This window comes from Gymnoscopelus microlampas (assembly GCF_963454915.1).
Source record: "Gymnoscopelus microlampas genome assembly, chromosome: 13".
Taxonomy (NCBI): Eukaryota; Metazoa; Chordata; class Actinopteri; order Myctophiformes; family Myctophidae; genus Gymnoscopelus; species Gymnoscopelus microlampas.
The window spans coordinates 26,157,077-26,182,895 of record NC_139950.1 but is presented as its reverse complement, the minus strand read 5'-3'; the positions used below and the strand labels follow the sequence as shown (position 1 = coordinate 26,182,895).

At 41.8% G+C, this 25,819-nt stretch overlaps 1 protein-coding gene across 5 annotated transcripts in view; it reads right to left on the bottom strand.

Moving 5' to 3' along the window:
• The window catches only part of LOC311059338 (stromal membrane-associated protein 1-like), a 120,095-nt gene that overhangs the window by 76,829 nt on the left and 17,447 nt on the right, over positions 1–25,819 (bottom strand). For all 5 annotated transcript variants that reach the window (XM_084077155.1, XM_084077156.1, XM_084077157.1 and 2 more), the window contains exons 2-4: positions 21,148–21,281; positions 18,770–18,855; positions 14,371–14,446 (exon numbers count right to left, since the gene is read on the bottom strand). In XM_084077155.1, coding sequence (XP_083933281.1) covers positions 14,371–14,446; positions 18,770–18,855; positions 21,148–21,281 — 296 coding nt within the window. The remainder of the gene's footprint in view (positions 1–14,370; positions 14,447–18,769; positions 18,856–21,147; positions 21,282–25,819) is intronic.

Below are 25,819 nucleotides of genomic sequence, written 5' to 3'. Positions count from 1 at the left end.
TCGTCTAGCATTACAGCTTTCCAATGAACAGAGACAGGACTTTGCAAAGAACCCGTACAGAAGCTTGTTGCTCGCGTTTACCATTTCAAAAGTCCTCTCATTGTCTCTCACTGGCAACATTGCATATCTGAATAAAAGTCTGCACAACAGCATGGCTCCTAAAAGTTTTTTTTTAATACTTTAAAACAGAGAAAGTGGTACAACGTTTCGGCCACACATCGGCTTCATCAGGTGGTGCTGATGAAAGCCATGTGTGACCGAAACGTTGTACTGTACCACCTGTACCACTATCTGTGTCCAGCACCAGCAACGAACTGGATGTTTGCAACCCACTTCTGAACTACATTGCATATCTGCTCAAAGATCTGGCAAAAATAGCTGATCTACAAGCATTGCGACACTTTGTGAGCATGTAGATCGGCTATTTTCGATGGAAGAGATTTGGTGTAGAGAGAAAAGAGCATAAAGCCCTGGGGGACCCCAGTCAACAATTGATATAGGGTTTAAGTGGTTAACTTACATAAAACTGCTCCTAATAGTTAGGATGAGTAAGTGCAGCGGACAAGGCATGTGCAAAATATATTTGGCAAATACACCAACACAAACTAAATGTATTATTTATTAATCATTTGAGATGATTGATTATGTAAACCCCTCACATTAGCAGACATTCTGTGCTGATCAGTACCGACCAAGGCCCTGGACCACATTTCTATTGAGGATAAAATGGACAATTTCTCAGACATTTTGAGCTAAACTTAAGCCATTATTACACTGTAATCCCTTTTCCAATTTCGACTCTCAGAGTTAAATGAACACTCAGGATTTTGCAGCATAGGCCTAAGGCAACGTTTCCAATTTTGTCGCCTTGGTTTGAGGCATTTAATGAAAGTTTGGAATAACTTATTATACAGTAATTTGGTGTATAAAAATGAATATGTATGTTCAATGAAGAACTGAAATCACACATTTTCACCAATGGTCCCTTCTGAGAGGGTAATGTAATGATAAGAAATTAAGCTTAAATGTAAAATAATTGAATCACAATTGACCGATTGATTTTTTCCCCAGCTATTTCTGTCCTATATATTGACTTATTTAAATATTTACTAGAGTGACGCACAGACTTTCACTTGTATGGAAAGTAAGTACTAGGGCTGCAGAAGTAATTACATATTATACCATGGAGAATACTGGATTCTGATTGGCCAAAGGCTGTACATTATTTTCAGATATCTGCATTCTCATCACCGTAATAAGAATTCTACTGTATGAACCATTATTACTATTAAAGTCATACTGTCAAACATTCCTTTTAGTTGTCGTTTCAGCAACGCCCCTTGGAGCTCTGTTGTCATTACAGAGTTTGTCTATACGGAAGGAACGCTGACCAATTAACGCTGCAGGTCCTAGCCTAGTGCACGAGGATATGTTGGAAAGAAACAACACATCATCATAAACTGTAGGCCTATTTATCCCAGCTGCACTATGTAACTTTCCTGTTCTACCCTGGATTTGAACCCTGGTTCCAGTGCTGAATTATATTTTTTTTACCGCAGGATTGTGTCAAAGGTTGTGTCCAACATAGACCCAGGATCTAAATGTCTCCACAGAAGAGCAGGAAGACCAAATACAACCAGCCCAATTGTATAAGTTATATTGTATTAACATACTAAAAATAAATTCATAGAGCTTTAACTTTAAGTTACTATGGCTTCTCCCTCTTACTGGAGGAGTAAGGTACATTCAGTTTTTTGTGTATTATATTGTAATGGATTTGTGTGTACTGTATGTGCACGTACATGCACGCCTGTGTGTATCATTTAATTATGAAAGACTGTAATTGCACCACGTGTTGCTGGTGCCAATAAGTGAGCTTGATATTTGTATTAACAAAACACACAGCAGCAGTTTAAGGCTACTGCTGTTCAAGGGTCTGGCTATGCCAGCTCACACCCACAGCAAAGAAATATAGCATTATCTACTGTATATGCATGCACACACACCCACGTCTGTACCACTCAGCTCAAAATGCAGCAGAACAATGAGCTCATGCATGGTCAGTTAACAGGGTTTCAATGAGCTGTTTGTTATCAAAGTAATGTCACACAAAGACACTGTTCACTGCATGTACAAACTAAGCAGTGTGTGATGAAATGTTAGCGTGTTTTGCCGGCCATGTTCATGTGGTAACAGGATTGTATTCGCACGCGCGCACACACACATTACATTCAAATGGAAACAGAAACACGTGCACAAACATTCAGCCACCCACACACACACTTACTTAGGCCTTTGTATTCCTCGCAGAGCATAGGCTATTGATTTCACCCTTGTCTGTCTTGGGCCATGTTTCTCCATCCGTTCCCACTTCAATGCATTCTTCTTAGACTTTTGCTCTGTGCTCCTTCTCTAAGTTGCTCAAGGTCTTCCTCTTTCCCCTCGATTTGTGTATTCCCTGTCAGTAGCAGTTTTTTTTTGTAGTTTTGCTTTCATCTTGCGTCTAGTTGAGACCAAATATCCATGACTACTTCTTATCCATCATAATGCGATGGTGCTGCTTGCCAAAAATACCGTCGTCTGAATTAGGTGTCTTTGGGGTGTCACTTTTGTTTTGTTTTTAAAAGTTAAAAATTGTTTCTTTGTGGTGTTCCACAGGTTGGTGTTGTTGATTGTGTTTGGCCAACAGTGCCTCAGTGAAGGTGTCTTAAACAGTTAAAAGAAGGAATGCATCTTGTTGATAATGTTAGTGGTGGTCTTCCAGGTTTGGGATGCAGCTGTATGGTCATGTTTTCTGTGAAAAACCTTTTTTGGTTTACAAGTTTTGTTCAAGATGTTGAATGCTATTCTTGCTTTCCCGATTCTTGCCTTTACATATTTCTCTGTTACACCATCCCATCCACACTTCATAAGTAAGTGAATTTATCAGCCTCTTCAAGTGACCAACACCATGATTTTGAGAGCTAGCCCAGCTGCAGTTGTGTCCATGGCAATTGGGACACATCTTGCATCAATGTGAGAATGTCATCAGCAAAGTCAAGGTCCTCTAGATTATTGGTTCTCAAAGTGGGGTCCGGGGACCCCCAGGGGTCCTTGGGGGGGTACCAGGAGGTCCCCTAGCCTGGTAAACCCTCCCTCCAGAAATCTCATTTCCATTTGATTTCTGGAGTGAGTCTGGCCTGATCGCCCATTCTGCAATATTGGCTGTGGGCTGGAGTTGGGCGGGAGTAATACCGTTGACTGACAACCCCTTCAGCCAATGATCGTTTTCCCCCTTCAGCCAATCAGCAGTTCATTTTTACCATCTCCAGACTATGTGACGCAACGAGACTTTTGAGACGGCCATGCCCAAAATAGGGGCATGGCCCCGCCCCTCCCCGCCCCTGCCGGTTCTCTAAATTTATATTTTTAAATAGGCTCTGTCATGATTAATTGACCACATATATGAAGTTAAACTAAATTCTATCCAAACGATATCTTAATAGTAAATTCCGTGACTCAAAAAAGAAGTTTGAGACCGTTTTAAAAACGAAAGTAAGAAGTGAAGGCACTCGGACATCAACAATGGCTGCCGTTCGTCTTTTGTCGGCTGCACTCAGGCTGCACTCGGCTTCATTCTGGCTCACTCGAACTCGCCACCTGATTGGCCAACTGTCGCTGTCAATCACAGAACGATGAGCGACGATGCTGATAGGCTCGGTTATTTGGTAATGCACTAGAACGTTGGTTCTCAAAGTGGGGTCCGGGGACCCCCAGGGGTACTTGAGGGGGTTCCAGGGGGTCCCCAGCCAAATGTGTTAATATAGCATCACAATAATTATGACCTTTTATACTTTGGCTATTCAAAAATAGCAGATATACAAGCTCATAGCGTGGCACCGAGTGCCGCGCTATGAGCTTGTAGATCTGCTATTTTTGAAAAATCGTGAAAATGTGTGCAAACCTTTGAATATATATATATATATTTTTTTTAAAGCGAACATTTGTAACTCAAATCTTTGCTTCTGGGGGGTCCCTGGAACACAATATTTTGAGATGGGGGTCCGCGGCCAGATACATATCATTTTGGGGGTCCTTGACATGAAAAAGTTTGAGAACCACTGCACTAGAAACCCCCACAATGGGCGTTCAGGCCAGACTCACTCCAGAAATCAAATGGAAATGAGATTTCTGGAGGGAGGGTTTACCAGGCTAGAGGTCCCCAGCAAAATGTGTTAAATAGCGTCACAATCATTTTAACCCCTTTAACCATATTTTATACTTTGGCTATTCAAAAATAGCAGATATACAAGCTCATAGCGTGGCACCGAGTGCCGCACTATGATCTTGTAGATCTGCTGTTTTTGAAGAATCCCTGGCACAAAATATTTTTGAGATGGGGCTCCGCAGCCAAATACAGAACCAATGCTCTAGATGTTCTGTCAAACTCCACTGAAAGCAAGTCTTTTTTTATTGATGCTGGTTTGGTTCATGATCCAGTCTGTGCATAACAGGGAAAGGAGAAAGCAAGCAGCCCTGTCTCACCCCAGTGAGCACTTCAAACTCTTCCTTTCTGTGATGGAGCACTTGGCACTGCATGCCCTGGTAAGTGTTCTCGATGATGCCGATGTATTTTTATCCATAGTGTGCCACGAGTTTCCATAGTAACTCCCAGTCTTATGTTGTCAAATGCCTTATCAAAGTTAAAGAAATTGACATGGAGAGGTGTGTGCCCTTCTATTATCGACTGTTATGATCTATGTTATGATCTATGATGATTCCACACATACACACTATAGCGGTGGTTTTCAAATGTTTTGTGCCCATGGCACACCAAAGGGCAAGTCAAAATCTTAAGGTATTCCTGTATTCAAATCAGTGCAAAAAAATAGCCTCTATAACACGTGTAAACATTTCATTTTATTTAATAATGCTAAAATGTTGAACCACTTAAGCCCCGTTTCATACTTTCACAAATTTACAAAAATAGCTAGAATAGACGATCAACAAGCTCACAAGAGATTGTAGATTTGCTTTTTTGCTTTTGTTTGTGGTTATCAAATAAATAATAATAAATATCAATAATAATTATGATTATTATTATCATGTATTTATTTATTGGGAAATGAGTACTGAATTAGTAAATTAACTATTTGTATAACTAGTTGTATATATTACAATAATAATGTGGTTGTCATAAAATCCCAAGGTCCAACTCACTCAGAAAGAACTGGACGAGAGGATGTAAAGTTAAACGGAACTTTAATGTACAGTAATGTAATGATTTGCTTCTGGGGGGGGGGGTCCTGGAACAACATATTTTGAGATGGGGTCGGCGACATAAAACATAATTTTGGGGGTCCTTGACAGTTTTGTTCCAGGGAAAATGTTGTTTCCCAAAAAATATATGTATTCAAAGATTTGCACACATGTTCAAGATTTTTCAAAATATATCTGCTATTTTTGAATAGCCAAAGCATAAAATAATGGTTATAGCTAAAATCTTAAAATGACACAGATGCGTTCCCGGATTGAATGGGTTAAACAGAACTTTAATGTAATGTAAAGATTTAAAAAGCCACAAAGTCAAGTCCGGGCACACCAGTGTGTTCTGTTTGGGTACCACTGGACTACAGTATTGTTATACTGTAGAGATTAGGGCTGTTGAAATAAATAACAGAAAATCTATAGCACAATCAGGGTTTCCCTGCTAGGCATTTTCTTGGCCCGGCCAATGTGACCAACAAGATTCCATTTCTCCGGCCAAATGTTAAATTACTCGGCCATGTAATACACGTCACGTGCGTGTTTACAGATAGGCTGTGCATGTACTGTATGCTGTACCACTCAACTGAACGCTACACCTGTTTCTTTCAACCACTTTATCACAGATGCACTGCATAGTTTCCTAATGCATCGTTTATCTACTCCACCATACAAGGGTGTCACTTGACAAAAAGAACAGAACGTTGTCTTTTTGTTACTGTCATGTTCACAGTTTCATGATGCCAAACGTCACTTGCCTGTTCTTCCATCACTTTGTTCCAAAATGCTATCTCCATGTCATTGACAGAGTCCCTGTGCTTTACGTTTATATCCAAAGTCGGAGGCGTTTACACATTGTAGCAACACATTCATTACAATGTCATTTGAAGATGACGGCTTGTCTGTATCCTTCATTGTACCATAGCTAATGCTGCAATAACATGATCAATGCTGATGATTTATTACAAAATGTGGGAAGGGATGTGTGTCTTGTCGCCTTGTGCAGCTCAGGCCTGTGTGTGTGTGTGTGTGTGTGTGTGTGTGTGTGTGTGTGTGTGTGTGTGTGTGTGTGTGTGTGTGTGTGTGTGTGTGTGTGTGTGTGTGTGTGTGTGTGTGTGTGTGTGTGTGTGTGTGTGTGTCTACTTTGAGGCGCAGCACAGGAGGGCAGTGGGCAGGTTGCCGGAAAATCACCTCATTATGGTCATCAAAGACTTTAAATATAATTTTACTGGTTTTAATATACGTTTTGTTATGTGTTACTTTATTCAATATCCAAAAAGTATTATAATAATAAACGATTTACTTGTGGGTGGGTTTTGTTTAGATGTTTAACCTCTCACATGCTTCTGCAATATTCACTAATCTGTAATTCTATTCATTTTAATCTCATAAGAACATCACATATCTGTCTGCTTCACTGTCTTAATGCTTTACATAGTTACTTCACCTGGCTGTAAAAGCTGATTATTTAACCGACAAGTCAATACTGGGACAACAATTATCTGATAAAACACACAATAATTAACAATTATTATTAACATCAATTAACAAAAACAATCATCAACACTGATGAGGAAAATATGTGTAGACTACTGCAGCTCCTACTGTCTGAGTGAGTATCCTTACACAATGTTGCACCAGCTGCACATCTGCATTTGGCTGGCTTCCACTATGTACTGTACATATGGTCTCCAACTCTGTCCTGTCTCCAAAAATAGCTGATCTACAAGCTCACAACACATCCCAGTAGTAAACACACTTGGAAAAACCTTAATATTGATTGATAGGTGACCTCAAAGTATAGATGACGCCTGAGAGCCCAAAGGTTTCGGGTTCAATCCCATGCCGCAACTGAATAACTAATTAATCAATATATCTAAACTAGTTCATAATCACCTCTCTCTCGTTCCCACACACATACAGTACAAATAGCCTACATAATAGGGCTCTAGTGTTTTGAGCCCTCTCCCCTCCTTGTACTGTATCTGCACCAAATCGTTTTAAAGTGATAATGACTTGGTTTAATTAATAATTAATTTGCATATAAAAGCCATGTCGTCTGCGTGGGTGGCAGTGACACAGATCTCAGATCACAGTCTGGCTCATGGCTACGCTTCAGAGAAACGGAGAGAGAGAGAGAGAAAGGCGAGGGAGGGAGAGAAAGAAAGAAAGAAAGATGGTGAGTAAGAGACAAACAAACAGACCACCAACATACAGAGTATATACAAAGTAATACTGTAGATGCAAAAAACATGCAAAAAAAACTCTGTGCATGCGTGGATATGGATATGATGACAAAACAAGTAGAGCCAGGCATTAGTCGTTCATTTTCCTCAGCTAAAACAGTCAAATAAGTTCCGACAATTATATCACTTTACGCAGCACCAGATAGACAGCATTTGCAATAACCTACCCGTATCATACAACATTACACGTGTTGTCACCCAAGGTCCACAACATGCCTAACTTCAACCTTAACCCAACCCTCAAATTAGCTATGAATCTTCTTAAACTGGCCCTTTTACCCTTTACAACGCTTCTCTCTACAGTATGTGAAGCCCTTGTCTGGAAGACAGATGGGCAGGCATTCACACACCCACACACAACTCACAACTCATCAAGCAGAGCTACCCACTCTCACCAATTCTCTCATACACACATACACAAAGAAGTTATCAAGGAATCTCTCTTCACACAGGCACGAAGACCATAATCATACATAATCACAGTCCTCTTTTCACTTCTCAAAAAATTGGTTGGTGATTGCTCGCACGCACAAGATTGCTCACACACACACACACACACACACACACACACAGAATATACAGTACAGAGTCTACAGACCATTTCACTCTTGATAACAAACATTCTAAATGGGTCTTCTAAAAGTTTATTTCCTGTTGCAGTGTTTGTTGAAATCAGTAGCTGACAAGAAACAAACTTGGACCCAAGCTGTTCCCTAGCAACACAATTCCAGTGACAAAGTCTATTGAAGGCGGTATAACAAGCTTCAAAAATTTAGATTTGACAGACACACGCCCACGGACATTGTCTACATGACAAGTACAAATCACTACAAATTTAGAATATGCGTCATTTGTAAATGAAAACTATTCAGTAGCTTTGCTCTCCAGCATTTTCTTCGTAACATCTGTTGTTCTAACACCCCCCCCCCCGTCTGGAAAAGAACCCAGGCCTCAGCACTGGTGGTCAACTGTTTCACCTTCTGTACCTCACACTCACATCTAAACCAAATGTCCAGAACAAGCTGCAGAGCCAGTGTCACAGGGGGCATTATGGGTTATTGACTATCCGAATTGGCTTTTGTGCCTCCATCGAATTCATTATACTGCTGCGATACCAGTTAGGAACACATGGCCCTTTGGTTATGCTATACCCATTGTCTGAGTGCTTAGTGCAGTACCCATTTCGTGACTACTAATTGAAGCCGAGGCCGAATTGGGCCAAATCGCATGGATGAGCCCTGACAGCACATGGTTGGTGCTACAGACTCCAAATTTCGCACACAGATAGCTCAGACCTTTGCCTACGATCTTAGCTAGGCCTCGACCCGACCCGATATGCGGTTTTCCGGAACCAACGCGAAAGGTTCGGAATCTCCATATGACAAATTTACTTCCGGGTGGTCAATCTCACCTGCCAATCACTTCTAGCGCAAGCGCTGACTCATTGTGACATCACACCATAAAGGGCTCTGACATCACGTGGCATACGTGTCAGATGAAAGTATATAAGCCGGCTTCTAAGCTGACTCATTGTGACATCACACCATAAAGGGCTCTGACATCACGTGGCATACGTGTCAGATGAAAGTATATAAGCCGGCTTCTAAGCTAAGTCCAGCACTCTTGACAGACCTCTGCATATAGTCTATAAGCAGCTCTCAAAAAAATGAGTACTCCAGAAAATCTACCAAAGCTAAACCCCGGTGAAGGAGAAATAATTCGTAACAACTTGGTACTTCAGCACAAGACCAACAAAAAACAAGTTCTCCAAAAAAACTCAAGCTGAACTCTCCCGCTACAAAAAAGAAAAGAGCAACAAAGCGGGTCCAATGACAACAGGTATAATGGGGTTTGCATTAAAGGGGGAACCGGCACTGTGTCTGCAACACAGTCGAAGGCACAGACAGATACAGAGATCTCCATTATGGGCATAAAGGGACACAGACAACCAGATACAGAGATCTCCATATATGGGCATAAAACTATGACAGGGGATCAGATGGGACAGTCAACATCTGCTGGCCAGACAGGAGGAGCAGACGGAGGAGGAGACAGTGTTCCTGATGTCCCTGACGTTGTTATTTTTGCACCAGGAGACCAGACACAACCTCGAGACATTGTTCTGTACAGAACTCCAGCTGATGCACCTAATCACAGACAAACTACACATATACCAACGCGAAAGGTTCGGAATCTCCATATGACAAATTTACTTCCGGGTGGTCAATCTCACCTGCCAATCACTTCTCGCGCAAGCGCTGACTCATTGTGACATCACACCATAAAGGGCTCTGACATCACGTGGCATACGTGTCAGATGAAAGTATATAAGCCGGCTTCTAAGCTAAGTCCAGCACTCTTGACAGACCTCTGCATATAGTCTATAAGCAGCTCTCAAAAAAATGAGTACTCCAGAAAAGCTACCAAAGCTAAACCCCGGTGAAGGAGAAATAATTCGTAACAACTTGGTACTTCAGCACAAGACCAACAAAAAACAAGTTCTCCAAAAAAACTCAAGCTGAACTCTCCCGCTACAAAAAAGAAAAGAGCAACAAAGCGGGTCCAATGACAACAGGTATAATGGGGTTTGCATTAAAGGGGGAACCGGCACTGTGTCTGCAACACAGTCGAAGGCACAGACAGATACAGAGATCTCCATTATGGGCATAAAGGGACACAGACAACCAGATACAGAGATCTCCATATATGGGAATAAAACTATGACAGGGGATCAGATGGGACAGTCAACATCTGCTGGCCAGACAGGAGGAGCAGACGGAGGAGGAGACAGTGTTCCTGATGTCCCTGACGTTGTTATTTTTGCACCAGGAGACCAGACACAACCTCGAGACATTGTTCTGTACAGAACTCCAGCTGATGCACCTAATCACAGACAAACTACACATATCAATTCACTCCACCCTATGTATGACCCAGTAGCCTATCCCTTGATCTTGCCATATGGAGATGCTGGCTTCAGCATCGACAATCCCATCCTCAAGGTTAATGCAAATTCAGCCAGAGGCAAAGTCACTCTTCAGGAGTTCTTCAGATTCCATCTACAACAAAGAACTAATTCTTTCAACACCCTTCTGAAGTCAGGGAGACTTACTCAAGAATACTTCTGTGATCAATACTCCAAAATTGAAAGTTGCCGGATGAAATTCTACAGGAGTAGGGAACAACAAGACAAGTACAGGGCCCACCAGTATTCAGGTCTGGATGATGCCCTAACTGCACAGCAAGCACAGCCAGGACAGACTGAGGCCACCAGGATTGGTCAACAGATAATTCTTCCAGGCTCACACACTGGTAGCCCCAGATACCAATTCAAGCGCTTTCAAGATGCCCTTGCCATAGCAGCCAGATATAGAAGGTTTGACCTCTTCATTACCATGACGTCAAACGCAAGGAGTGAAGGTGTACTGAGTAACATCTTTCCAGGACAGCAGCCCACTGACAGACCAGACATTGTTAACAAAGTTTTCAAAAGGAGTTTGGATGAGCTCCTCCACGACACAAAGCTCGGCGTCTTTGGGAAGATGAAGGCTAGAATACACACTATTGAAGGACAGATGAGAGGACTGAAACATGCCCACATACTGCTACTCCTACATGAGATTTTGACTGTCGATGACATTGATCAAATAATTAGAGCAGACATACCTGACAAACAAAAGGAGCCAGAGCTGTATGAGCTGGTGTGTCGATTCATGCTACATGGACCCTGTGGCCCGGCCTACCCTAACAGCCCCTGCATGGTCAATGGTATCTGTACTAAGAAATTCCCTAAAAACTTCTGTGCCAACACACGACTGCCTCATGATGGTCATGGCTACCCAGAGTACAGACGGCCCATTGTCGGTCACACCCATAAGAAGAATGACTTTCTGTTTGACAGCAGGTGGGTCGTTCCTTACAACGCTTGGGTCCTACTTAAATATAAATGCCACATCGATGTTGAATTTGTTGGCTCCTTCCGTACCATCAAGTACCTGTACAAATACGTCCATAAAGGAGTTGATGTTGGCACTCTCGATATTGAAGACAGGGATGAGATCTCCAGATTCATCAATGCCAGTGTTATGTTGAATCCCTGATCATAACCTCAAATTGAAAGTAGGCGCACCAGTCAAGCTGCTTAGAAACCTGCAATCAGGTCCTGACCGCACTCTCAAGAATGGCACCAGAATGGTGGTAATGCAAATGATGGACAGAGTCATTGAGTGTGAGATTGCAGTAGGCACAAACAGGGGTGAAACAATCATAATGACAAGGGCATTACTGACAACATTGTTTATAGCGAACTCCTTTAGGATAATGGGCATAAATGGACACAGACAGACACAGAGATCTCCATATACGGGCATAAAAGGGACACACCCAGACACATACAGAGATGTCCATATATCACAGACACAGATAGCTCCATATATGGGCATAAATGCACACACAGATGGGCATAAATGGACACAGGCAAACAGATGGCCAAAACGGGTCCTATGACAACAGGTATAATGGGGTTTGATTTAAAGGGTGGAGCATTCATTCCCTATTTACATCGTTCCTGTGTAGGCCGGTCCCCGACTAGACCCTCGGCAACCCGAAGGGCTAGACGCTCGGCCGCCCTTCGGGCGGCCGAGCTTCTAGTCATAGTAATTGGAACTCGGAAGCCACTCTATGATGTCTGTACAATGACGTCATATTGATTACATAAGGGATCTCCATAAATGGAAATAAAAAGGTACAGACAGACCGACACAAACAAATATTTGTGAATTTATTGCCTGTTATGGACAGAGAAGGCGATAAAGACCTTCACTCCACAATGACAACCATTTGCTTTAACACACACACACATGATGATGATAGGTGATATTGTGAATTCTAAAATAGTGTTCCGTGTAAAATAGGCCATGAAAACAAAGAATGCTGGTAAGGCTTTTGTTTATCAAGTTTCTACAATAATCATGTCTTGAACTGAAGTTTGCATCTCTCACTTTCAAATTAAATTAAATTTTGCTGTGCTATTTCTGAGCTACTTTACTTTCGCTTGTGCACAGAAAATGAAGAAAGAAAATACACAAGTTACCAATATATAGGACAAAATCATAGCTGTATCCTGCAGGCCTGGGAATGATGGATATAAACTTGCCACAACAGACGCCATTAAGCACTTATTGATCTGCTATTAGATGCAAATGTAATAGTTGTGGTTACAATTGGAGAAGGCAGTGGACGTTAGACTAACTCCCCACGGGTGTCATTTATAAAACTGTGTGGGGATTCCAAGTATACAGTATACATGTGCGCACAAAAGACAAAAATGGCATATGCTCAAAGATAATCATATTCATAAAACTGTGCATATGCACCTGTTCTCCCATTATAAATCCCAAGCAACTTGAAAATGTGTGCACATGCACAGGCTTAATGTTAATTGCCATATTCCATCAAGTCGCCTGTGTCACTGTGCATCAGAATGCTGTATAAGTAGTCTATTCTTCACTATAACAATTATTTCAGTATTTCCAAAAATGATAGGGACTGGCTTAGTATTCATCTTCACCAACTTGACCTTGCGGCCGGTTGTCCATGCTTTTTCGGCAGAGGACACAATCAGTAACTTCTGTGGGGTGCATTTCTCCTTTCCGACATGTCGCCTTTCCGACGTTGACGAACCCTATACCTAACCCTAACCCTAACCTTAACCGCACGCGGAAGCCACTAGTCGGAGTGGTGAGATGTCGGAATGGAAGGAGCACCCCACTTCTGTGATGGCCTGAGGCATATCCTGGACCAGTGCTGGGCTGACCATCTGGCTACAGTCTCAGTGATACTTAAAAACCTGGAGGCAATGTCCTCAGTACTGTTGGAGGTAAACTGCATTTGGGTCCAATGGTTCAGAGGGGAGAATGGAGGCAAATTGTATTCTTCATTGTATAAAAGAACCAGTGTTTACTGTGCATGCAGTGCGCAGAAGCTAACCTAACAAACTGCTATGGAGTACAGCCACCAACAAAGAAACATCACAACCCAATCACATCACAACACAATAAAATGTCCATGGAATCCATATTTGGGCATGCCTGACACGGAACTCCATCTCGTGTGCATAAAAAAAGACACAGACAGATACAGAAATATCCATAAGGGCATAAAAGGGACACAGACAGACGGGTTCAACGGGTTGAACCCGTCTGTTGTTCCCAACGGCACCGGTCTAAAATTTAGGTCCGTTTCAGGAAATGCAAGGGGGAGCTCATTACCACATTGGCAGCACTGGACCCCAAGGATGAACGTTTCCTTGATGCGACATAAGCGAATGGAAGAGGCCTCAGAGGAGAAATGAGTTAGTCAGAGACTACTGTCAAAATATCACAAAATGCTCGAAGCAATGCTCACTTGATAGCATTTTGACTGGCCTTTGTATTTGATTCTTCAGGCGCAACTTGTGAAGAGTCCTTCACCACATTCAAAGGTGTGTTCCAAGACAACAGACGCAGCATGCTTCATGCAAGGAAGGCCAGGCTTGAGCAGCTTGCAGTTCTGAACAATCCGTCCCCTGCTAATCATTGTCTGGCACTGGCTTTGACTAGCTGAGCTCCTGAATGTTTTTTTGTTTTTTTTACGCAGCGAAAAGATTCACTCAAATTTCAGAAGTTTATGGTTCGGATTAGGCATTGTTCTAAATAAAAGAACCTAAGGCTGCCACATCCCTAGACAACATCTTAAGACAACAGGCATTTATAGTACATGTGTGCGAATATATGAGAGTGTGTATGTGTGTGTGTGTGTGTGTGTGTGTGTGTGTGTGTGTGTGTGTGTGTGTGTGTGTGTGTGTGTGTGTGTGTGTGTGTGTGTGTGTGTAGATACTTACTGGAGGGGTAATGACGGCGTCCTTGTCGTAGTATTTCTTCCTCTCGTACTTGTCACGAATGAAGACCTCCACCGCTCTGACACATGGGGGTTAAGGACTCATTCATTCATTCACCTTTATTTAAACCTCTGAAATGACAAAGCTGGGAAATAACAATAACAGAAACAATAATTGCAGAAAGAAACAACTACAGGGCGTGGATAGTGTGTCACCTATTGTACAATCCTCGGTTGGATTTCGACTAGTGACCTGTTGCATGTATTTCCCCGATTTTACCCTCAGCTGTCTATCCAGCAAAACTACCTAAAAGAAAAAATAAATCTACAGTCACATTTTTATAATTGGATTATAGTTCATACAAAATGGGTGTGATGGTAGAGAACCACTCCTGCTCCTCCTGTGGTCAAAATGTGTGAGGATGTCCTGCCTGTATCCTCACTTTCCCATTGTAAGCTGAAAGCTTCTCTGGCAAACGGGTGAATAGGATCAGGCTGGACTCCTGATGTGTCAGGATCATGTACCCCCTACAGTATATATCACTGACTTAATATCAAATTGCTTCGCTGTCTTGCCCAATGTGAATGCAGAACCGACAGGAAACATAGTCAAGAGAATGTAGAAGCTCTTGATATTATGTGTGATCCACAAATTTACAAACATATCGTCTTGTTTTCCACAGTCAGAGAGTGGTCAAAGAGTATTGAATTGTGAAGTGGGAATAGTATATTACTTGGATGTGATGTAGTATGGAAAGTCTGAACAGAAGGTTTTGAGAATTAATTGAAATTGTTTAAACTGTAATTATCTGAAAACAAACACAAATGTCCTCTGAGAGTCTGAAACAGATGCAATGGAACACATGTAGTTTGGAAGTGGGAACATCCAATGGAATGCATCAAATGTCCAGGTGGTAAAACTTCTCCTTTAGTAGAAGGTACTTTGTAATATGTATGGCTCCCAACACCCAAAACTGATAGCCAATCATGGAGATTGTACCATCAAGGATGACATTGAAAACAAAAACTCCAAATACCTACTTGGACACACTCACCCCCCCACCACCCCATGCTACCACCTGTTGTTTTGGATCTGCTGTTAATAAATATATTGCTCATTTTATATTCAACTAGAAAAAGTGCTCCTCGGAGCACAGGTCTCCGCCAGGTCAGGTACGTTATTGTGGCCTCCTGGTGGCGCTATAATAGGCCAATGTGAAAAGGGTACCATTTATTCTTAGGTCGTTCACTGCATTCATGATTTGAGGCATTTTGTTCCAAAAATGTGTTTTGCTAAATTAGACCTGCTGGTGGCGCTATAACAGGCCAATGTGGAAAAGGGTGGCATTTCTTCCTTGGCCTAGTGGGATTGTGAAATTTCACGGAAATCGCAAGCTGCGTTCATGATTTGAGGCATTTTGTTCAAAACGGACCAATCCTGCAAATTGTGGAAGCGAACCTTAGCCAATGAGGATGGAATATTGGAAATCGGACAGATCCGTGTTGATCACATGACTATAGAGATACTGTGTACCGATTTGCATGACGTTTGGATAAAATCTGTAGGAGTAATGTAAAGAAATGGGTTTTGTACAAATCGGCCTCCAGGTGGCACTATAACAGGCCCATGTAAAAAAAATTAGGCAAAAATTTTAGTTCTGAATTGGCATCCAGGGAGTGTGTGCGCACAGTTTCGCAGCCAGAGATTAGCTGTTCACAGACGGACACACACACGGACACACACACGGACGGACGGACGGACGGAGGGTAAAACATACTCTCTTGCCATGCCTTTCGGCCTGGCGGAGACAATAAATATATCTTATCCTTCATGAGTTGTCTTTATCCATTTATGAGTTGTCCTGACAGAAATATATTAAAAGCCTTTATTCTCCGTGGGTGAGGGCAGTGAGAACAGGACAGAGGGTCCTTTATCATCCAGTGCAGAACTGGCACTGCTAACAACCTCGTTGCCTAAGGAACTCACCATGTCAAACCTGGACAAAACTCGGTTGCTGCAGAGATGATGAGTTAGAATTCATGGCTGAGTAGACACTGACTGGAGTTCATCCAGGCACAAAGAAATCAAAACACAAAGCAGAAAAAACTGACCTTTGACGGTTCACTGAATGGCTGCGTAATGGCGAGGCTGGCAGCCAGTTTTCAATCAAATCCCTCCCCATACAGTTGGGGAATCCTAGCAGCTCTACCATTTAGTTCCCGGGGCAGTTCCTCATTGAAAATAAAGTCAATCTACAGTATGTATACAATTAAAGTGATTAAATGAATAGTGAATAATTAAAGCTATGGGTATGTGATGAACAAATTATCCCACCGACGACATTCATCATAATCCAAGCTTGGTTGACGATGAACGCCTGGATGATAATCTATTCTATATATCACAGTGGTTCTCAAAGTGGGGTCCTTGGGAGTGCTCCAGGGGACCCCAATCCCTCTCAAGCTCACCTAAAGACACACTTCAATTCACGCACCATCAACACTCCACCCAAAGCTCTCACTCCCATAAGCTCGAAAAACACACTCACACACAACTAAACTTGCACACGATGTCTCTCCTAATCCTTACACTCTTATCTCCTCATTTCAGCAGCAATTCCACTGTCTGATCGCATAATAAACTTCCAAAGATTGAAAAATGATGACCACCCTCTCCGTCTGATGGACTGCTAGATAAGCGGCTGCCACAGCTGCATCTCAAAGAGGATGCATATTTATGACCCACCGCTGGAGATGGCACACCAGATAGGACACACCACACTGCAACATGCATGCGGTAGGCTAAGCGGTGGAGTGGATAATGTGTGGATAAATTCTGCCTCTTGTAAATATGTCGGCAGGACGGAGCGTCAAACAATTATAGGCACGTACCACATATGTACATAATAACACACACACACACAATTCGTAAACTGTTGCACATATAGGCACCACGTACAGTAGATACATAGAAACACACACATACTATTATGTGTACACACACATATCATAGCAAAGGAGTGAAAATGATGGTAAAAGGAAATTGCAGGGAAATGAAAAATGACCGCAATGGAGAAACACAAACAAACACACACACAGCAAATAGCTTCCATCAATATAGGAATTGAAAAAAAAACTAAAACAATGTCAAATATGGCAGGAAAATGAAAGCCCATTTCCTCATGCACACATAAACGCAACCACGCACACACACACACACACACAACAAAAGGCCGGAATTGAATCAAAACAAAAACGGACACATGCACACTTATCACTAAACACGCACACAATCTTCTAAGCTGCAAACGTCCACATGACATGCAGTATGCGTATGTTCTAATTACATACATTATGCAGCATAGCCACACGTACACACACACACACACACACACACACACACACGCTCACCCCATCAGGCAGCACCTGGCCTAATCCTGGGTGTGTTATCTGCTGTTTTCAGCCTGCGGCGTGGCTGTCAGGACGACTAATGCACTTCAGAACGACTGATGACCACACGTACAGAATGGGCCTGCCAGAGACCAGATATCACGCTGGAGCCGCATCTCCACCATCCTGCTTATTGGTCACAACCTGAAGGCGGTGGTGGTGGTGATGCTGGGTGGTGCCGTTAACAAAACAGCTGTCTGGTGAGGGAGAAGGTGTGACGGGGGTGTTGAAACAGAACAAGTTCGACAAGTCGTTTCTGTCCATACCAGCGATTCCCAACCTTGCGCCGGGTCTCACTTGTGGGCCGTGAGGATATTGCAAGTGGGCCCCCCCCAAACATGGCAAAACACTAAGACTTTAATGATAACATAACATAAAAATGTATTAAAAAAAAAAGAGAAAAATGTCATGGTGTTGAGTTTTCATAGTGATATCCAGGTACAAAGTATATCATAGTGTACTGTGTTAGTTCCATCGATCCAAGCCGGAACACAATTGATAGATTAATAATCATTAAAATAAAAAAATGAAAATGCATGTGGCCCACCCATCTGACCACTTAACACGGAAGCCATGGCATGGGTGTGTCGCGAATGCTTTCGAGATTTTCAAGTGCCCCCCCCCCCCCCAAACACACAGACACACACAGCAAAAGATAGCATGAAGACTAACAACTGTACTTCATTCAAACACACAGGTCAGGAAATGACAAGGAGTCACAATAGCCTGATTTAAGGGTGTCATTATTAAAACCAAATGTTAAATGCAATGAAGAATCGTTTAATCCTTTTAGAATTTGGAGGTGAATGCTCCTTATTTGAGCAGGAAGGCAGAGTGAACTGTAAGGTCACGATGGTGTCAGTCCATAGAGAGCATGAAGCAGCCCTTAGACACACATGTATATCTACACTTTCTCGCGCACGCGCACACACACACACACACAGGGAGGATACTGGTCCGTCTGTGGTCTTCTAAAGTTGTCGGGGAGGTGAGCTTCATACATCTGTTTGGCTCTGTTGTTTCCCATGTCTACCATACTCTGGAGAGAAAGACACAGTGAATAGCAGAGAGAGAGACGAGTGTGTCAGTAATTTAAGATCAGAGGAAGCAGATGAAGAATAAATCCTTTTGAAGACAGACACACATATTCTGAACAAGCTCTTTCAAACATCACATTTACATTCAAGTCAATTTGTCCTCAGGGATAGCTCCCTCTATCACAAAAATACATGCATGTACATTCACACACAAAGAGCTCAATATTACAACACAAACACACATTCAGGCATGTACCCAGAGAGAGAGACATATGCACACACACACACACACACACACACACACACACACACACACACACACACACACACACACACACACACACACACACACACACACACACACACACACACACACACACACACACACACACACACACACACACACACACACACACACACACACACAGCATCCCAATAGTCAAATAAATGACATGCTATATCTTTTCCTAATTACTTTTCCTTGACAGAAAACATCATGAGGTCAAGGAAAAATATATTATGGACTGAGGACAAGATAACCACAGTGCTAAGAGAATCCGGCTGCACTTACACTAGGCTACTTAATTATGCAACGCCGGTGGATGTTATCGACATGTGTCTGCTGTAGTGAGACTTCAATATTCACACGATGGACTGCAAAAAGTGCATTTTTCCAGACATTTTTCTAGGCTCAGACCTCTCTCTCTCTAGTAAATAAGATGCCAATAAGATGCCAATAAGATGCCAATGTGCACCTCGTGATATAAAGTCCAAATATATTCTTTCCCAGAATTCACAGCCACAGGAAAGAATAACTTCACACATAATATAATTTAATATAATAAAATATGAAAAAAATCATATCAATCATATGCATTGTTCACATCAATCATATTTTATCATTTGTCCATTATAATTGTAAAACTATTCAATAAATATATTTACCATACATCAGTCCATCATGCAATTCTTTTCAATAAGTGTGAAATTATTTCCTATTGATGTGAATTCTGAGCTTTATTCTGCATAAGTTACACATAGGTTGATTGCAGTAAGTAGATTGGAGAGGGTTATTGTCGGTATCAAATGAGAATGCTCCCTCTCCCAGTACTTACCCCATTATCTCAGGGAGAACCTTGAAATGGTGTGATTATGCTTTCAAGCAGTGGCCTTGTGGCCTTAACCGCCTTATGATTTTAGAAATGCCCAAAATGTGTGCTGCCTTCTTAATATTGTTGGGAGGGAGAAATTGTCCATCCTTTCATAAAGGGTGGACCAGGGTACCCTATGCTAAAGGAGATAAGAAAGGAAGCACTGAAGCACCATTCCTTAGCATTTAAAGAATTCGATTGGCTCTTATCATGGCTGCTGCTTAGATACTTCCAGGTCATTTCACTCAGTTACGGGGGGAAAAAAAGACTGGGGGATGCACCCTAGTTGTGTGAAGAAGACTGTGATAAATGAACTGAGGAGGAGAGGAATCAACCATCCAGAATTAATTAGTCAGTGAAAACAAAGTGTTCTCACTGACATGCACTAAATTTCAAGACTTTACAGGCACGCACGCACGCACGCACGCACGCACGCACGCACGCACGCACGCACGCACGCACGCACGCACGCACGCACGCACGCACGCACGCACGCACGCACGCACGCACGTTATACTGTACTATATATATGAGCGGCATGTAGGCATTTATGTACAATTCCTACATCTACCTGTGTACGTGCATGCAAGTGTCTGGATGTATTGCTATGCATGCTGGGTACGCTATCCTATTTGTATGCGCGTGTGCCTGTATGCTTGCATGCATGCATTTAAGTGTTTTCAAGTATGGTTCAGTAATTTAACTCCGAGAGTGTGCCGACGTAACCAAATGGGTCCTTAAAGTGATATTTCACTTTCAAACATGTTTGGGGTTTAACTTCTACTCAGGGTTTTGTGAGAGTTTTTAAGTTGCTTGATTCAGTATTTAGATATTTGATATTAATTTTATCGGACACGCTCCCTTCCTATACACTTTAGGAGTTACAAAAAGGATACATTAACACTGAGGATTTTGCTGTACATGGGTGTATGTACTTAGTGGTGGACAGTAAGAACATTTACTTGAGTACTGTACGTAAGTACATTCTGTAAGTAAGTACATTTTCACTATTTTGGAAATGCTCTGAATTTCAACACAGCGATGCTGAAAAGAAAATGCACTTTGTACTTGAGTATTTTCTTGAGTATAAATAACTGTACTTTGTCCACCACTGTGTCACTTTGTCCTGTAAGCGTGTTTTACCTGGATCTGCTCTGGGGTCCACTGGTCCAGGTTGACAGACTTGACTCTGGAGATGTGGACCCCCAGGTTACGGTGGATCCCAGCACAGCGGATACACATAAACACACCCAGGTTCCACGACGCCCATCTCGGACCTGCAAACACACACACACACGATATTTTTCATTTGTCCACTCCAGACATCCCCAGTTCCCTTCATCCCCAGAGAGAGAAATACAGACAGAGATAAGACAAACCGAAAGCAGACAGTGAGTGACACGGATAGACGGGTCAGACAATGAGAGAGAGACTCACAGAGACATGAGAGGGAGGGAGGGAGACAGAGAAAGAGCGATAGAGACCGAGAGAAAGAGCGATATAGAGGTCGACAGACATTTATTTGAGGTTTTAATCAGGAGAATCTGGTGGTTTGAGAAAGCATCCCATAACATTAAAGACACAATCAATCACATGGATTGCCAGCATCTCCCTGGAATCCTGGAGGAGAAGAACGCACTCTGACCCTTCTCGGAAGACTGAAAAAAGACAACAAACAGACTGATCGATGTAGTTGATGTTAGTGCAAAAACAACTGCTGCTGGATGCTGCTGGATGCTGCAGTCAACTGCGTCAGGGAAGATATTTGTAATTATAGTGGATACAGCACAATACAATTCTTAGTGTTAAATTAAAACAAGAAGTTCACTTAAAAAATATTTGTTGTGTCATTTTCTCATCTTTTTGGGCTTTTGTGTGCACCCCACACAGTTTTTAAGTTGCTTGATTCAATAGTTAAATATTTGATCAAACACGGCCCCTTCCTACAGTATATAAGCCCATTCAACTTTCTAAAGAATGGAGAGACCTTTTTTCAACTTGTCAATTTAAATGTTAAGATGCTAGAAACAATGACCTACTTTTTAAGTCCACATAATATTAATAAAGAAATAACGAACTGAAAAATGAAGGTCTCCCCATTCATTAGAAAGACGTATCACCAGGGGGATGTGTGTTTTCAATATTCCAGTCCATTCGAGTCCAACATTGAAGTGGAGAGGGATTATATAGGAGGTGGGTGTGTTTGATCGAATTAATATAAAATATCTAAATATTGAATCAAGCATCTTAAAAACTGTCTGGAGTCCATACAAAAGCCCAAGTAGACGTGAAAATTACCCTAAGTGTTTTAAAGTGAAGTTCCCCTCAGATGAGTGTCCACACCATCAGATACAAATTGATTGATTGATTGATTGATTGATTGATTGATTGAAGGTAAGAATTTATAAAAGTAAAATACATGATATAAATCATGCCAAGGATAACACGTAAAGTAATACTTATTTCCAGTGTGGTCCTCTGTAATACAATAATAACGTCATCATAAAGTGCAATAAAGTGTCAAAATGGACCCATAAGAGTTAAATTAACTTGTTTAAATTAGGACCTGATAATGAAAAACAGCGGCACTCGACCTGGCTCCTCGGTAATGGAGTTAAGAAGCACTCACTGGAAAGATGGAGAGCACATGAGAGAAAGAGAAGTGAAGAAGCTAGTGGGAGAGGACTGTGTTGTTACCATTGTTATTGTTGACACATACATGGTCTAGACATAGCAGTCACAGAGGAACAACGATGAAATTCTCTCCACCTCCACCACAAAAAACTAAAACCTGTCCTGAACCTTTCTGTCCACAATAGTACCCAATTATCCTACTACCCAGACTCCTAACAGAGCAGTGATGAGACTGCTTGGAAACAGCAGGCATGTTAAGGACCAAGATGGAAAAACAATGTACCTGCTCAGTAATGCCTAATTTATGCTCCATCTTATGACGGTGTTGTGCACCGTAAATAGCCGATCTACAAGCTCACAACACGGCGTGTGTGCGACGCGTTGTTGTAATCAGTGAGTGAGTTTGTAGATCAGCGATACCGCCTTACGGTGAAGTATAACTCGGGTTTAAGAGTACACAAACAAGACCAACATGACTAGAAAGATAACAATAGAAAGTGGATTTTACTGGAAGTGGGACATAATATTTGGTAGCCGATTAGACGTGGCTGTCATTAGTAAAAGTTGCACATCGTCAGTGCATGGAATGCTGATACATCGACATCAGGAATGCCACATTAACAGCAATAGTTTACTGTAGGTTCACAATACAGTACTTGGGAATCTGAGCACTCTGAGATGTCATTAGCGCCCTGCATGGAACTCTATGAAAGCACTGCACTGGGTGGATACCAGTCAATTGTTTTTTAGTACAGGTGACTTGATAGAAACATTGAGCCAGTAATACTTTGGATCTTCAGATCCAGAAAACTAAATCTAATCAGAGAGGTTAAATCTTCGAGCCCCTTTAACCAACTGCCTGTCCATCCGCATGCAAGCAGGAAAGGTCTCATGGGATCACCAAAATGAATGAGTTACTTACACTTGGGTATGTGAATGTGCACAGCAAATTGTGTGTTTTTACAACTAAGGTCTGCATGTGCCAGTATTTGAATCGAGGCTCCATATTTTTTATATGAATTTGAAGATTTGCCTGGCAGTGATGCTACACCAGACGAAAGGTCACCAAAAACAAAAATATATTGCTCTTGAAAGCATGGATGTGTACAACAAATCGCATGAAAATACTTTTTTGGTCACAGACAGACAGATGGGTGGGAAAGTTACCTCCTTGGTGTAGGTAACTAACAAAACAGTGTAACATCATTCTGGAATCTGGACACACACACACAAATCACATACACACACACACAATCCACCAGGACTTGAATCTAGAATGTGCAGGACATAAAATGACTGTTTGGGATGAGAGCATAGGGCCAGCCAGTCCATTTAAAGAGCTTCAGTCTGTTAGTGAAGTGCTAATGCAGTACAGTTCTACAGCGGTATTAAGGCAAGGATGGCCGTATATTAATCCTAAATCAACCAGGCTCAGCCACTATAAGCTGGACTGTAATGGATGCATATCAATAGTATGGATTTGACTTCACACACCCTGCTTTGCTTTTTGATGAGCCCTTTGCAAATGCAATAGTGCCTGTGATGATGCTCACACACTCATTTATGGAGGTTCTGGCCAAGGACTGAATGCCACCAGAGCCTTCTCCCCTGTGTCTTACTGTCCCTCTCTGCTGTCTCTCTCAGTACAGGACAAATGCAATAGGGAAAGTGGACTAGTCTCACTAGGGAAAAAAAACATCAGCTGGAAGTCTATAAGGCACAGCTGATTTCTCACAATGAATCTACGTATTTACAACTAGAAAAAGTCAGGTAGGTTAGTGTGGGACAGTAATGTTCGGAATTCGCCAATCAAGCTAGAGTGAGAAAAATCAGACGGATCGGACGGATTCGTCTCAATCACTTCACTAAAGAGATAATATGTACCGATTTGCATGATGTTTGGACGGCATTTGTAGGAGTAATTTACTTTTTTTGTTGCAAAAATCTGCCTCCTGGTGGCACTATAATAGGGCATTGTTGAAAGGGTGGCATTTGTTCCTCAACGTAGTGCGAATGTGCCTGCAAAGTTTCACCGCAATCGGACACCGTGTTCATGATTTGCCCCACACACACACACACACACAGTAACTCAGGAATCTTATACACTAAAGATATTATCTTAATGAGATCAATAATACAGCATGATATTAACCAGAGGTTAATAATACAGCATGATATTAACCAGAGGTTAATAATACAGCATGATATTAACCAGAGGTTAATAATACAGCATGATATTAACCAGAGGTTAATACTACAGCACAATATAATACAGCATGATGTTAGCTAGGGTTTAATAATACAGTATTAACTCTGGGTTATTAAAAGTTTCCGTAGCTGCTGAATATTTCATAATATATTGGCCTCTTCACAATGAGATATGCTTGTTTTTTTTACTGCCTTCTAAGTTCTGAGTATTTCTATTAAGAAATCACTTTAGCGAGCGGCAGGCTCCGATTCTATTTAGAAAAGTAAATGACTTGAACAAATTATGCACTGGAAATAAAGTATTCAATTGTATGAGGTACTCTAATAAGCTGAAGGCACACACACATAACTATCTATATCAGGGGTGGGCAACTTTGATGATGGGGAGGGCCACTATATTTCCACACTCACTACAGAGGGCCACATTGCATATTGTCGGGCAGACACCTCTTATCTCCGTATTTGAACTTTTCTTGTCCGCCATTCTTTGTCACAGAAATAGCAAAATTGTCACAGAAATAGCAAAAATAGCCGATCTACAAGCTCAAAACGCGAGCTTGTAGATGGGCTATTTTTGCTATTTTTGAATTGGAATCCTGAGCGGGTCATGTTTGCATGTTTGGAATTGTAACAGCTGAAATCAATAATATATCAGTATTCCGATATTAACCTGCGGGCCGCATTAAGTGAAGGTGGGGGCCGCATGTGGCCCCCGGGCCGCCAGTTGCCCATGTATGATCTATATCTATCCATCTACAGTATCTACATCAATTAGGGCTGACCCAAATAGTTTGAATATTCAACACGATCAATTGATGGCACAGGATTCGAAAGTGGGAAAAAAAAACGACTATTTGTGTGTTTTTTTTCACTTTCATTTTCATTTTTATCAAAATAGCCGATCTATAGCCCACAAAGCGTTGCAGCATGACATGTTGAGAGCTTGTAGATCTGCTCCCCTTCAAAGCCATGT